Consider the following 13,721-nt stretch of genomic DNA (forward strand, 5'->3'; position numbering starts at 1 on the left):
TTTTTAGCTGCCTTTTCAAGCGCACCATTGTTAGTTGGATAATTTTTTTTTCCGTGAATAAATTGTATTTCTTGTTACTCTCCCCTCCTTTGTTGGGTTTTGGGTTGTTTTGGTTTTGGTTTTGGTTTTGGTTTTTATTGATGCTCTTCACAGCACTCTGATTACTGAGTCAAATTTTGTTACTGCACCAAGCCCTGCCCCTAAAACAGGCATCATCTTTCAAAAGCAGCCTCAGCCCATGGGTATCCAGCTGGCAGTAGCAGTGTGCATTTCTCTGCCTTGAGACTCCTCCTTCCAGGAACAGCAGCAATGAGATGTGGTTAGGACCCGTTGTTATACCAGAAGGCTGCAATGCAAATAAATTTGCTGCTCTCTTTGATTGCGAGGCAATTCAATCAATTGCTGGGTAACTGCAGGGTAACTCAGCATCACTGACATGAGTGTGGAAACGTTCTGCCTTTGAGCTGCAGCCTGTCCAACCAGCATATGGCTGCAAACGTCAACAAGAAATCCCCCTCCATTTGTAATGATGCAAATGATTGGTAGAGATACCATGCCCTTAAATAGTCATTGCGTCATGTTAGTCATGTACTACAGACTTTTAGTTGGTAGCATGATAACAATAACTACTACAAGTCAGTTGTGTATAAACAACATATATGATAGCTTGTAACACTGAATAAAGATGCTGGTTCTACAGATAATTTGGGAAAAAACCCGTAAATATACCTAGTTTATAAATGTACAATATTTATAAGTGTGTCTATGTAAAATACGAACAGAACCTGCTAAAGTAGTCTGATGGCTTTTAATTTCAGGGGATCACCCCTGCCTAACTGGGGGACATTAAAATTAGCCTCAAAAATATACATGTGATGTTTTGAATTCTGCTTCTGTTAGTGGATTAGGCTTTGCTCCCACAACACAACTTAAGGGTGGGAGCTCATCCCAGGTGAATTTAACTGTCTGAGAGGAATGCCTGTAGTCTTAGATACTTGTTTGCGCTCCCAGAGCTGGCAGCAGAGGGACAGGCCCCTCCAGAGAGTAATTCCCACGTATTAAAAGAGATGTCTAACACTGGTGAGATGAAAGACTTTCTAGTCATGTCTGTTTTGCTCTGTCAGTGAGAGGGAGACTGGATGAATTGCTTAGACTAGACATTTCATGTTTGGAAAGCTGAAGCTAGGTGGGAAGGCTCCCATCACACATCTCCAGAGACGTGGGCTCTGCAAGCCCAGGGCTCTGCCTGCTCTGATATCATAAGTGGGGCTTGTATTTCCTGGAAATGAAATAATTTGAAAAAAATCACAGGCATTGTAACAACCTAAACTGTTCAGGTGGTGCATTATGTTTAAGAGACAAACATATAGTTTGGAAGATGTGTCTTTGGTTCCTAGCTACAGGTTAGCCTTCCTATGCTGCCCCAAGGATCAATTAGTCTTTGCTTCCCACCCGCTTTGGGAAAGACTTCTACTAAAGCCATGAGGCTTCTGTTTTTCAAAAATATATATTCTTGGTGGGCATCAGCCAAATCTGCCCTGTAGGGCAGATAGATTAGGTGAGAGCGGTGTCTTCTAAGTTCTTATCAACTGCTTTTTTCAAACTTTGATTGATCCTGATATGGCGCTTTTGTTTCTCACTCACCTGCAGAGCCTGGAGTTTGCACTGTATTTGGAGACCCTCACTACAACACTTTTGATGGACGGACATTTAACTTTCAGGGAACATGTCAGTACGTTTTGACGAAAGACTGCTCCTCCTCTGCCTCGCCCTTTCAGGTGCTGGTAAAAAACGATGCCCGTCGGACCCGTTCTTTCTCCTGGACAAAGTCAGTGGACCTTGTGTTGGGCAGAAGCACTATCAGCCTCCAGCAGCACCTCACAGTGAAGTGGAATGGGACACGCATCTCACTACCTTGCGAGACACCGCAATTTCAGATCGATTTGGATGGTTATTTGCTGAAAGTGACAACCAAAGCAGGTAGGGCGTGTGTGTGTCTTCTCCTTGAAGAACTTCTCACGTGCAACATGAACAGTAGTCAGTAAAAAAGCATGATAACGGTAATAAATGTAGTTATAACTCTTTAGAGATCTGAGGAACCCAAAGTGCTTTCAAAATCCCTGCAGCCCACAAGCAGACAGAGGTCCCAGCTATGAGTTTGAAGTCTTTGCAGAACATTTGCTAAGCTATGTTTCATTCTGCAGCTGACAGTTAACGGCCTGCATAGACGAATATGCCATGATTTTCCTTCCAGTAACTTAAGAGTGGCTTATGCCACCAAAGGTCATCGTTTGATAGATAAGAACAGAGAGGAGATCAGTTCTTAAACATAACATTCATTTTTTTTCCCAGCTGCAGCGACATACCTTACAGTCTAAGTCAGCAATTATATAAAATCATAGTTACTAATGGCTGGAATGAGTTTAAGTTGTCAAATTACAGTAACATTTCACTGGGGCTACCCAGCAAAATGGAGGTCCTGGTGTGAAAACCAAGGCCTAATTGCTTGGCTTGTTGGGCTTGCTTTATGCTCGAGTAAGAGTTTGTCTGTGAGGAACAGAGAGTCCTCAGCACCAGAAGCAAAAGGAAATCAGAAACTTCAGAGAATCTGGTACCTTATTTGTAGAAACAGGGAAAGGAGATAGCAGACTCTCAGGTCTTTTAAGTCCTAGAAAATACATTAATTGTCAAAATGCTAAACCAGAGGACTTACATGTGTTTTGATAAACTGATCTGAAACTATAGTATCCTTGCATAGATAAATACTGAGGGGAAGTTTAAAACTTTCTCATTAGCATGTGTTAGGTACTGATGTAGTCCTGAGAGATTTCACTTACACAGTGAAGTACTGTTCAGTGAGAATACTATTTACTGTTAATTCAATTAAATGCCATGTGAAAGCAGTGAAACCAATCTTTCTTATGGAGTGATATGGTCACAGGCGTGACACATAGTTATACTCATTATCTAGCATGATTTTTTTTCAAGGGGGACACTAGCACCCACTGTTGAGCTGAGAATTTAGACACCTGTTCATATAGCCCCTGGAAATGTAAGTCTGCATAATGTGGATCCCAGCTCTGGGCTCATTCCTCAAAGTGGCAATGCAGATTTTTGTGGCTGTCTGTAAAATGTACACAAGTTGACCATTATTCACAACTTCTAATTAAAAGCATCTTGAGGGTTTCTCTTTGCAGCCAGCTGAACGCTATGAATTCTGGCGATGTGGATTTCATTAGCCAACCACAGGCCAAGGAAAGGTTTTCAATCGAAGATGAATGACAGCTAATCCTGCTGCTATTCTATTTGTCTCTGGTGCAAGCCTAATAAATGACTACACACATCCTTGTCCATGTGTTGGCAGAGGGAGTGCAAACATGGCATATGACAACATACCAAACAGTGTGTAATCACTGCAAATTATAGCCTAAATAATTCCTCCCCTTAACGGAGCAGGATCAGATTTCTCTCACTGAACCCAGCATGATGGGCCAAGTCCTCCTTTCCTCAGCACGTAAGGCCTGGAAAGCAGCAGAACGGCATGGCTCCATTTTGCTGGGAGAGGACAAGCAGCAGAGAGGCTGTAGAGAGGAGGAATGTGCTGAGTAGAACTGGTTTAAAGACAAACCTTTTGTTCCACAGGAAATTCCGAGTGCCGGGGGAAAAAAAATTGGGGAATTTTCTCTGTTTCAGAATGAAACATGGATTTTTTAAAAAAATATATACTTTCCCAGTGTAGGGTGAAAAAAGAGGGGGAGGGAGGAAGTAATGAAAAATAAGCAAACCCACTGCACTAGAAGCAAAATTCAAAGTAAAATTGGGCTGGGAAGTGCAGGGTCTGGTGCTTACAGCTCAGCCAGCATTCCCTGGCTTTTGGTTTTCCTTTTGCAGAGCTGGGAGCTGAGCCCTGGATAAAACAGGGGAGCCCAAAGCTTCAGGAAGCCTGCAGGGCAGGCTACAGGGCAATCTGCATGGCAGGGCTGTCCTGGAGTTGCATACCCTGAGAGTCCAGGCTTCTAGGCAGCCCACCAGGCGAGCTGGCAGGAAACCAGCTTGGAGCCTTGCCTATGCTGTGTTGGAAGTTCATTGAATCTGATATATCTCCCGGAAGCATTTCAGTTCTGATGAATTGGCATTTTCCAGTGAAAACCTGTTTTGTTGCTAAGTTCCTCACCAGCTGTAGCCCTGGATGCCATGCAGCAGCAATTCTGGCATCCTGCATTTGCAGGTACTTCGTCATGGGTGTGGTTGGGATGGTGTTGAGTCCTTGTCTAAAATTTGTGTGTTAAAAAGACGAGACAGAAGGGGGTCACAGGGCTGGTGTTACTTATCTGTCCCTCTAGTACAGGAGCATTTTTTGTTGTTGTTGTTTCTGTGCTGATCTTTTGCATGAAGCCGCTTTGCTGAGGCTTTCTGTACCACATTGGCACTAAATCCTTAGGGAAGAGTGGTCTGCCAGTTCTCGAGGATGCCTTTACCATGAAAAATCATGCAGAGCAATTGATGAGAGTTCCCAGCGTGGGGAACTCAGTGTGTGATGTGCATAAATCCAGAAGGATTTTTTTTAAATGCAGTAGAGCACATGGTGTGCCAAGTTAAGAAATCAAGTAACAAGTTGGTTAAGCATCCTTCAAAGAAAGGGGAAAATTGGAAAACCCTAAAAAGTAACTCTGAGAATACTCCCTTTCTGTACATCCCCAGATGGGACAGATGCTGCATCCTTTGGCTTCACATCTCTTGGATTCTGATCCTTGTCCAAGTGAATGGGAAACTCATCCATTTGGGGGAGGGGGGGAAGGAAAGGGGGGTATAGGCACCAAGAAACTCTTCCAAACAATTTCTGTCTGCCAAGGAGACCATTTCAAACATCGCTCTGTAGCTTAATCCCGTCTGTCACAGCTCTTGTTGGTTTACAGAAACCAACTGAATTTTCTGTTCGTGAACAAACAAAAAGGCACACACTGCATAGTGCGATCAGGCTCCAACAAAATTATCATGCGTGTAGGACTAAATAACCTTCCTCGTTACCCCAAAAGGGAATAAGCTCCGTTATGGACAGAAACCTTTAGGCTGTTCATCAAAGCTAGAAATTACCCTTCCATCTGAGCAATTACAGCAGTGTAATTAAACAATACCCAGCTAGAGGAGAGTACATCCTTTTGTGGTAGTTAAACTGAGTGTCTCTTGAATCAAATCCAGTAATCAAAGCAGGACTCTCTAGATTTAAAAATGTGCATTTTTATATGCTGAGATGAAAAGTCATAATTTTGTTATTCTTGTTTGCATACCTAGAGTTCACAGAGCAACATGTAACAAGTAGATTAACTTAACTCTCACAGACACACAAATATTCAGGATAATTTTAGAGTTAACCTTTTGTAATGAACATGAGTGGTTTCACTGAAAGTCAGTAAGTCTTGACTTGAGAAAAGTTGTAAAAGGAAAATTAAGATAGAATCATTAGCCAGTCTTGTGACTCTGCTTAAAGTCAGCAGCTTCTGAGGGAGCTTGTTTGGGGAAGAAGTTGAACACCGCCTTAAAAACTGGAGTTATGTTCTGAAGAGAACTGTCTGAGAATTTGGATCTTGATGCTTCAAGCTTTGAGAAAGTTTATATGATTCTCAAGTCTGAAGAAACCTTAGTTTATAAGTTAATGGCAGGGTTTTTCTAAATGCCAGCACGGCAGTATTAATCTGGTGTCTGCAAATCAAGCTGTGTTCTGTTTTGTTCAGCGTTGTCAGAAGCAAAGACAGCTGGAATTTGAATTTGTCCAGCAATGATAATGTATGAAGCAGCTTAAAAGGCAGCTTTCCCCCTTGCCACTGTGCTGGCCTCGTTAACAACTGTAGTCTTGCACAATTTCTCAGTTGGCTGGGTGTAAAGTGCCTTTGGAGGAGGACACAGTGGGCCCTATCCATGCTGGGTTTATTAGATAATTTGAAACTGCTTTCAGGCGCAATCAGCTCAGGACATATTTGTGCTATCATTGCTAACCTATAGTGATAAGAAAACATGATGCAGTAGACTGTAGTGACCGGTGATGCAGAATTATCTGCACAACTTCGCTGGGTAAATTGTTCCCCGAACTCCTGGTGACACAGTGTAAACCACACAAGCGCCAGGACAGTATGTACTGATGGCAAAGCACCCCTTCTATAGCCGTAATTGCCGTTTCAGCCTCACCCTGTTTCTCTGCAGCATGGGTAAGAATTGTCATAGGAGACAATGGGACGTGTTGCTAAAGGAAGGGTTCCAGCTTTGAACTGAGTCACTGGTATGTTAATTACTTACATGAGGATAGGGCAGGATTTGGATCGCATAGTGACAAGCACTGATTTACAAGAGGAAAGGGTGGTGCTAAGCCAGCCCACACAGCAAATGTAGAAAGCTGGAGCGAAGCCCTGCTCCTGCACTGCGGAGTGATGCTGTTTGGTATTCTTGGCCAGGCAGGGAGAAGAGGGTAAAATCTGGATTATCCTGTTTAAAAGCAGGTTCCTGTGTTTATCCTTAACTAACTGCTGCACACAGGTACTTTATGGGAATACATTAACATCAGCAAAATGATTTGTGATCTTCAGATGCAGGGGTTACTGCAGAGATGTGAAGTGGTAGCATTCATCAGACATTGGAAATAATTAAAAGAAAGGCCAGTTTTGGGTAGAAGTTAAGCAGCAGTGATTCTTGGTGGTGTTTTTATCCCATATGATACCAAAATTGTTTTGCCTTGTGAGATACATAATTACTCTTCAAAGGATGGAATTAATTTAATTTACAATCACCCAGGTAAAAACTAGAGGTTTAGCCTCCACCTGATCTCTGGGCCCTCTAGAATATCACTGGAAACAGAAAGGCATTCAGAAGGTGGTTTATTCCCTCTGCATTAGACACCCATGTTGTGACCCAGAGCTGCCTATTTCTCTCCATCAAAGAGAGGGCCCAGACAGCTGGGCTTAAGTCTAGATGCCTAGCTTTTAGATGGGTACAGACAGATAAAATGGATTTCACCCACAGAAAGCAATTTTGATTTTAATGTACTAGAAGTGCAAAACCTTACTGTAAAACAGATTGTAGCAGAGCACTTACATCCCAGCCACTAGATGAAGGTTAGATGTTTACCATCATTCCTCAGTGTTGCTGACCTACGAAGACAACTTCAAAAGGTTGGTAATTAACACCTTTTGAATGAACAGTTTGAATCCAGTTCAGAATGCCTTCTTACAACAGTTTTACCCATCTGACACATCTTTGTGGTCATCTTTTTAACTCTCTTTACCCACACAAAATAAGGTGCTTGTATTGGAACAGTTGTATTCACCCAAATGAGTGATCAGTGTCAGCTTTGCAGGCAAGAAAAGGATGTTTTCCATAAGGTGGTGGAGTCTCATGGGGCATGGACACCTTTGCGTGCCCATGACCTGTGCAATGGGTGACAATGGCTGAAATTCTGGGCTCCCTGCGATATCAGCTAGAAATTTGCCCTAGCAAATGCAATTTGCAGAATTTTGCAAGAGCCCTTTTTCAATGTTGAGAGTAGTTCTGCCTTGGCTCCAGTTTTTTAGGGTAACCCCATTCATTAACAAGGAGGAACAAAAATAAACAGACAGGCATGAGTGTATTGTAATTGACTGTGATTTAAGAAACACTACACTTGCCAGAGGTACTTACTGGGAGGTATATAGAAATCTAACAACATTATCAGAAGGAAGCCAATGGCTTTGTTTAGGTTCCCATGAACACTGTTTCACAAACATAAGGCACAGTTTGTTATCCTCAAGTTCTTCTTCTTCTCTTTTTTTTGTGTGTGTGTTTTTGTCTCATCTCTTTATTAGGCTTGGAAATCTCATGGGATGGAGACAGTTTTGTGGAAGTCATGGCTGCACCGCACCTGAAAGGCAAACTCTGTGGTCTGTGTGGCAATTACAACGGGCACAAGCGAGATGACCTGATTGGGGGGGACGGGAATTTTAAGTTTGATGTGGACGACTTTGCCGAATCCTGGCGCGTGGAGTCCAACGAGTTCTGTAGCCGCCCGCAGAGAAAACCTGTGCCCGAACTCTGTCATGGGACGGTCAGGGTGAAACTCCGAGCTCACCGGGAATGCCAGAAACTCAAAGCATGGGAGTTTCAGAGCTGTCATTCAACGGTGGATTATACCACATTTTACCGGTAAGTGTGGCTTGCTGCAGAGCGAGATAGTAAGTTACTGTGTGAGGAGAAAAACCACACAGTTGGCCCGATTTCAGTAGCGTTTGAGCACATGCTTTGAGCTGCTTTTGCTAAGAATTAATATACAGGCTTAGAGTTACATTATGGTGAGCTTTTCTGAGTCAGGAATCAGAAGAAGATGGTCCTGAGCTAATAAAGACCCGAGCAGCCAACAGTGAGAAAGGCAGGCAGGCTTGTGATCACCTAGAGAAAAAGTACTTTTGGAGACCGAGAGAGGGGGAAGAGACTTCAAAACATTTTGGTAAGCTCTTTCTGATTTCAAAGTCAGCTGTAAAGTTCAGGGTGACTTTAATTGCTATTGCTTGTGGTCCAGAAAAGTGCGTCTTCCCAGAAGCATTTTGAAAATGACTTTATTAAAGCAGGGATACTAGTGCCTCTTGGATGGTGTAGTTTGTGGGTTGAGAGTTTGAAAGGAGAGAGTTAACAAAAAGTTCAGTGCATGCCCATCCTGCCCTGGGAGAAAAGAAAGACAGACTAGAAGCCTTGTCTGAGTGAATTATTTAAGATTTTTTATCTTTAAAATGCTTCCAGTCTAAACCACAGAGACATAATTTCTGTTTTTTAATTGGCATGAGTTTATTTGCCCCTCACTCCGTAAATAAAATTGGCTTTTCTTTTGATTGCCTGACATAAAAGATAAAAGCAAACCAAGTCACAGTTGTATGATGGCGGATGGAGCTGCCTGATCTCTGCGCTCCCAGCTTTCCCCACTTGTGCACATCTGCTGAACTATTGGGCTTATTAGGAAAAGCTTTCTAAAATGACTCCATTTCCCTTATGAATTGCCTTTCCTCTTCTTTTATAATGAGACAGAGAGACTTTTATCTACCCCAGCAGAATATGTCTGGGACTGGGAAATGCTAGAAGACACACAGCTTGGCTTGTAGTCTATGTGCTTCTGCATTTAGTTTGCTATAGTGTATCCCTGTGCTAGGAGCCTGGCAAAGAGTGAAGATTATATTGTGTGCAGGTTATAATACTTTATCTTTTCCAATGGCTGGAGGCACAGCAGAGAGCACTAGAGATGCTAACACACACACAGGGTCTGTTGAATGCATTTCAGCAACATTCCCATCTCACTTCCATCGTCCTCTAAAGGTAAGTGATGACAATGCAAATGGAAAACAGGCAGAGAGAGATTTGTTTCATTTTGCAGTGGATTTTTTTCCCCTTTTTTAAAGTAGCTCGTGATTAATTTAGTGCAATACACTTCCTGACACCACAGTGGAAAATGATTTATATTTTGGCTACAGCAGCCAGAAAAAAAATCTCTACATGCTTGCACACAAGAATTACCGTAAAGCATTTTATGTTCCGTTAAAATGATGTCTTCTATATGTCCTGGAAAGACAATGAAATCAAGCAAGTATTTAATTTGATTATGTCCTTTTGTAGAAAAGTCTGTTTTTCCTTAAGGAAACTTTATGTTGAAATGACCATCAAATTCTGTCAGAAGTAGCTGTTTGTTTGCTTCTATTTAGATTTTGCCAGCTGTTAGAATGCTCAGCTCCCAATACAGGAATCAAAGATAAAACATAAATTAAAATTAAATAATGGTATTTAGTAGAATGCTACTTCTTGTTAGAAACTGACAAAGTTGTAGCAAGCAATTTATTCAATGACCATGGCCATTTTTTGTACTAGGAAATTCCCGCAAGGAGGTAATGATTATGGGACACCCATTCAGGAAAGTTCTGGGAACCTTTCTAACATAAATCTTTGCATATATAAATACACGTGTGTGTGTGTGTAAGTATAAATATGAGTACTTAAGAGATTTGCATTTTTCGTGAATTTTTTTCAAAGAACCCATTGCTGGTGATGTACTTTTACAGAAAATTTAAATTACCATTAAAAGAAATTTAAATTAACATTTATGGCTTTTTACTGAGGTCTTTTAGAAAAGCATATTTAGTCAATGTTTTCTAATTTCAGGCTAAGTTTAACTAAAATTTTTCCAGTTCTGCTTTTCTGACTATGAACAAGCTCCTAGCAGTAAGAGAAGTGAAGAGGCAGAATTTTTCTATTCATCTCCTCTTTGAATTGAATAGCTTCTCAGTTTTTACCGTCCAACATTATGTATTATGGAATTTTTCCATTTGAAATACTGCATTCTCAAGAGTTAACCTTTCTTGGTCATTCTTGCCTATATTGTTAACATTGCCTCATTTTCATTATGCTGCTCTGGTAGTGACCTGCTGTTAAAAAGAATTCTCAGAAATAGAAATAAACTCAGCAGGAACATTATGAATTAGGGTGTGTTTTCTCCAAATACCGAAAAAGGCAGTGAACAATGCATTGCAAACATTTGTCTGACATTGTGTTACTGAGGAGATTTCTGTGAAGATGGCTCAGATTCATTTTAAGCCTCATTCTTTTTACAGCTGTAGTTTCTCCTTTTGTCAGCCATCCAAAAAACATATACAGCAAGATTGTCATGATTCTTAGGTGTAAAGGATATGGTTAATGTTCTAAAAAGTAGAGATCTAGCTGCATGGTTGTGGTGTGAAGAACAGCTAACTCCTGAGCTTGACCTTGATAAATCTGTGACAAATGGTTGCGTACCTTGCCCTTAACCCTTTTTTTTAATGTTGTGACTTTGGTGACTTCTGTTTCTCTGCAAAGCGCATGGTAGAAGAAAGCACAATGTAAGCACACAAGAAAGGATTTTGAAATAGCCCAGAGTGCAAACTAACAATTTTAGCATCTAATTTTATACCACTCTTTTAATTCTTTGTTTTGTAACTAGACACGTTTTATGGGCTTTTAATTGTGGTTTGTTTTGTTTAGTTTTGGGTTGGTATTTTCTGTTTGTCTTTAATGCATTGCTAGTTTTTCAGTACTCGTGAGTAATACTCTAAAAATAATCCTTAGGGTTGAACTTTACGGAGGCAAGTTCATTAAAAAAGGAAAAGATTTTGAATTTCCAGGAGATTTTGGTAAAGTCTGGGTGAAGAAGAGATTAGCAGTGACAGTTATCACCATTGCCACTTGACTATTTTGATATTTTAATAATGCTAAGCATCCTGGATCAGTCCTTGCCAAAAAAAGAAAAAGTTACCAAGGTTACTCAGTAGCAGGTTTTTAGAGGGAATACTTTGACCATGTATGCAATAAAGCCTTGCACTCAGACTCCTGAAGCTGCTCTTGAGTATTAGCAGCACTGAAAATAGGTGATACCATCTGAATTTCTCATGCTGCTGTTACCAGAAAAAGCTCTATCACATTATCAAGAAATACTATGGTACTATTTAAGCTCTTGGATGAGGATTTGGGGAGCTTAGGGGACTTGAGGAAGGAGAAGACGACTTTCTGTGCTCACCAAGCCCTACTCCATGGCTGATCTTATTGTGTATCTTCCAGCTGTGCTGGGGCAGGGGCCTGGAGGTGACTACAGCCCCGGTGAGGCCAGGGAGCAACGTGGCGTGGGGGGCAGGTCGCCAGTGTTCCCCCATGCCTGCTTTGCTTGGCCATGGCTGACGCCTCTTGGGAGCCTCCTTGGAAGGCACAGGAGCAGGCAGCCCCAAACAGGGGTGCGGGGACTGCAGTGAGAGAGGCACAGCAACGCTGCTCGATACAAGGACAAGTTGGGCTGCAGGAGACACCATAAAGGAAGGCACAGGACTAATACTCCTAGTAACACCTGCCCTCATTAGCATCCGTAGCTTTCTAGTAGTTTTTTTTTAATAGTTTGGTATCACCAACAGATTTGGAACGTGACATCAACATGATATCAGTATATCACCCATCTCTAATACACCTACACAGCAGCTGAGTTTATAAATGACTAGTTAGACATTGCTCAAGACTCTCACTACTGCCATAACTTTGGAAAAATATTCAGTGTCTTGCTTTTGCCATGCAGTAGATTTCCCCATTTGAGATTGGAAAATTTGTGCTCCTAACTCTTGAGACAAGTCTTTTTATTGTTATTAATCTTCCTATTATTATTATATATTTTTGTTGTTGTTGCTATTATTATTATATACGTTTTTAACAGACAACAGCATACCAAATAATTAGTTACTCTTTTTCTCTTTTGTAATTGTCCTAAGAGGTATGTTTTTCTCTTAAACACTTGAATTTAATCATATTCAGTATTTTATGGCAAGCAGTAATTAACATAGTAATAGCCTCATTTGTTTGAATCTGTTAATCAAATACATTCAGGAATTGCAAATCTACTTTATTGCAATTCTTGTCTTAAATGTTCCTTGTGACTGTGCTGACTTTACTCCATCTTAGCTCTCAGTTAATCAGTTAATGAGTTTCTATTTCAGTTAACCAATTAACTTTATGCAGTTAACTGCTGCAGTCTTGCAGTTTTTCTAAAAATTTCCACTTAACTAGAGAAAATATTATTGTTTAGAGTTAGAGCATAAATTGCAATGTTGTGTAGTCCATCAGCTCCCTGTTATTAAGCTTGACAGATATGCCATGAATGGCTGCAGAGAGCATGTGAGCTGTAGCGTTGCTAAGTTAATTACGAGCTCTATTTAAAAGATGGGGACCAAGGGTTTGTGGCTTTGAAGCAGAAGGTTTGAAGGTTTTTTTCCCTGTTAACAATGATGTCCTACAGCTGTAAAATTCATGTGGTTATGCCCCTATGTTCACTCAGCAGGATGGTGCAAAAGAAATGTAGGCTGACGAATAACTTCAGAAAAGCCCATTTCCAGTGTTAAAGGGGTGGGTGGAACTGGGATCTCTGGAGCCCCCTGTTTGCTGCCAAGGGTGCGTATTGCAAAATTCTTCCCGCAAGGTTTTCTGGTCCTGGCTATGCATGTGGGCACAGCAGTTGCCTGCGCTGCTCCAGCTGAGGCCAGGCTGCTCCAGGGCTCATCTGTGGTGTAACTGAAGGGCAGCTGCAGTTCTGACTGCTCACCAGGGTGACTCCTGTCCCGGCTCCTGGTCCTGCACCAGCTTCCGCATCTGTCTTTTCACCCACCTCAGGGCAGAGCTAGCCTGTCCCCTGCTTCAAGACAAGCCAGTGGTGTTGGCTCGAGAAAAGGACCGATGGCATGAAGCCGTGGCTGGTCCCCTCGCAGACCCGGCACAGAGCTGGGGCTGTTGCTCCCACTCGCCCTCGTGCTAAGGTAGAGATGTTCCTGTGCCTGTCAGACAGCCTGTCTGAAGCTGGCCCTGAGTCTGGGTACAAGCAGCAGTGTAACCACAACAGAGAGGAGCTCAGGATGAAACAATTTACTCAACTTCTTGGGCAAATTGTCACTGAGCAGCTGTACGACCCAGGGAGCTTCTGGTTAGAAGGGAATTTAAAAATATTTGAAATAATAATTGTATTTTTTAAGCAAATCTGCACCAGGACTTGAGTTTCCTATGAGCTAGATGCTCCACTTTCCAGTCTGCTCTGTTCAGCATCTTTGAGTCTTCCATCTATTTGAAGTTACCACTGGAGTTTTAGTTGCTTGCATTGTTAAGTGCTTAATAATTCAGGCTTTCTGTACAGAAATACTCTGCTTCGTATCATTCTACTTATA

General features: G+C 41.7%; 1 protein-coding gene across 3 annotated transcripts in view; it reads left to right on the top strand.

The window, feature by feature from the left end:
- Positions 1–13,721, top strand: part of BMPER (BMP binding endothelial regulator) — a 154,295-nt gene that overhangs the window by 94,507 nt on the left and 46,067 nt on the right. For 2 of the 3 annotated variants that reach the window (XM_076330850.1, XM_076330851.1), the window contains 2 exons: positions 1,651–1,980; positions 7,830–8,166. In XM_076330850.1, the coding sequence (XP_076186965.1) occupies positions 1,651–1,980; positions 7,830–8,166 (667 nt within the window). The remainder of the gene's footprint in view (positions 1–1,650; positions 1,981–7,829; positions 8,167–13,721) is intronic. The other variant, XM_076330852.1, reaches the window with a different exon arrangement.

The sequence above is a fragment of the Aptenodytes patagonicus genome, chromosome 2 (assembly GCF_965638725.1).
Source record: "Aptenodytes patagonicus chromosome 2, bAptPat1.pri.cur, whole genome shotgun sequence".
NCBI classification, from domain to species: Eukaryota; Metazoa; Chordata; class Aves; order Sphenisciformes; family Spheniscidae; genus Aptenodytes; species Aptenodytes patagonicus.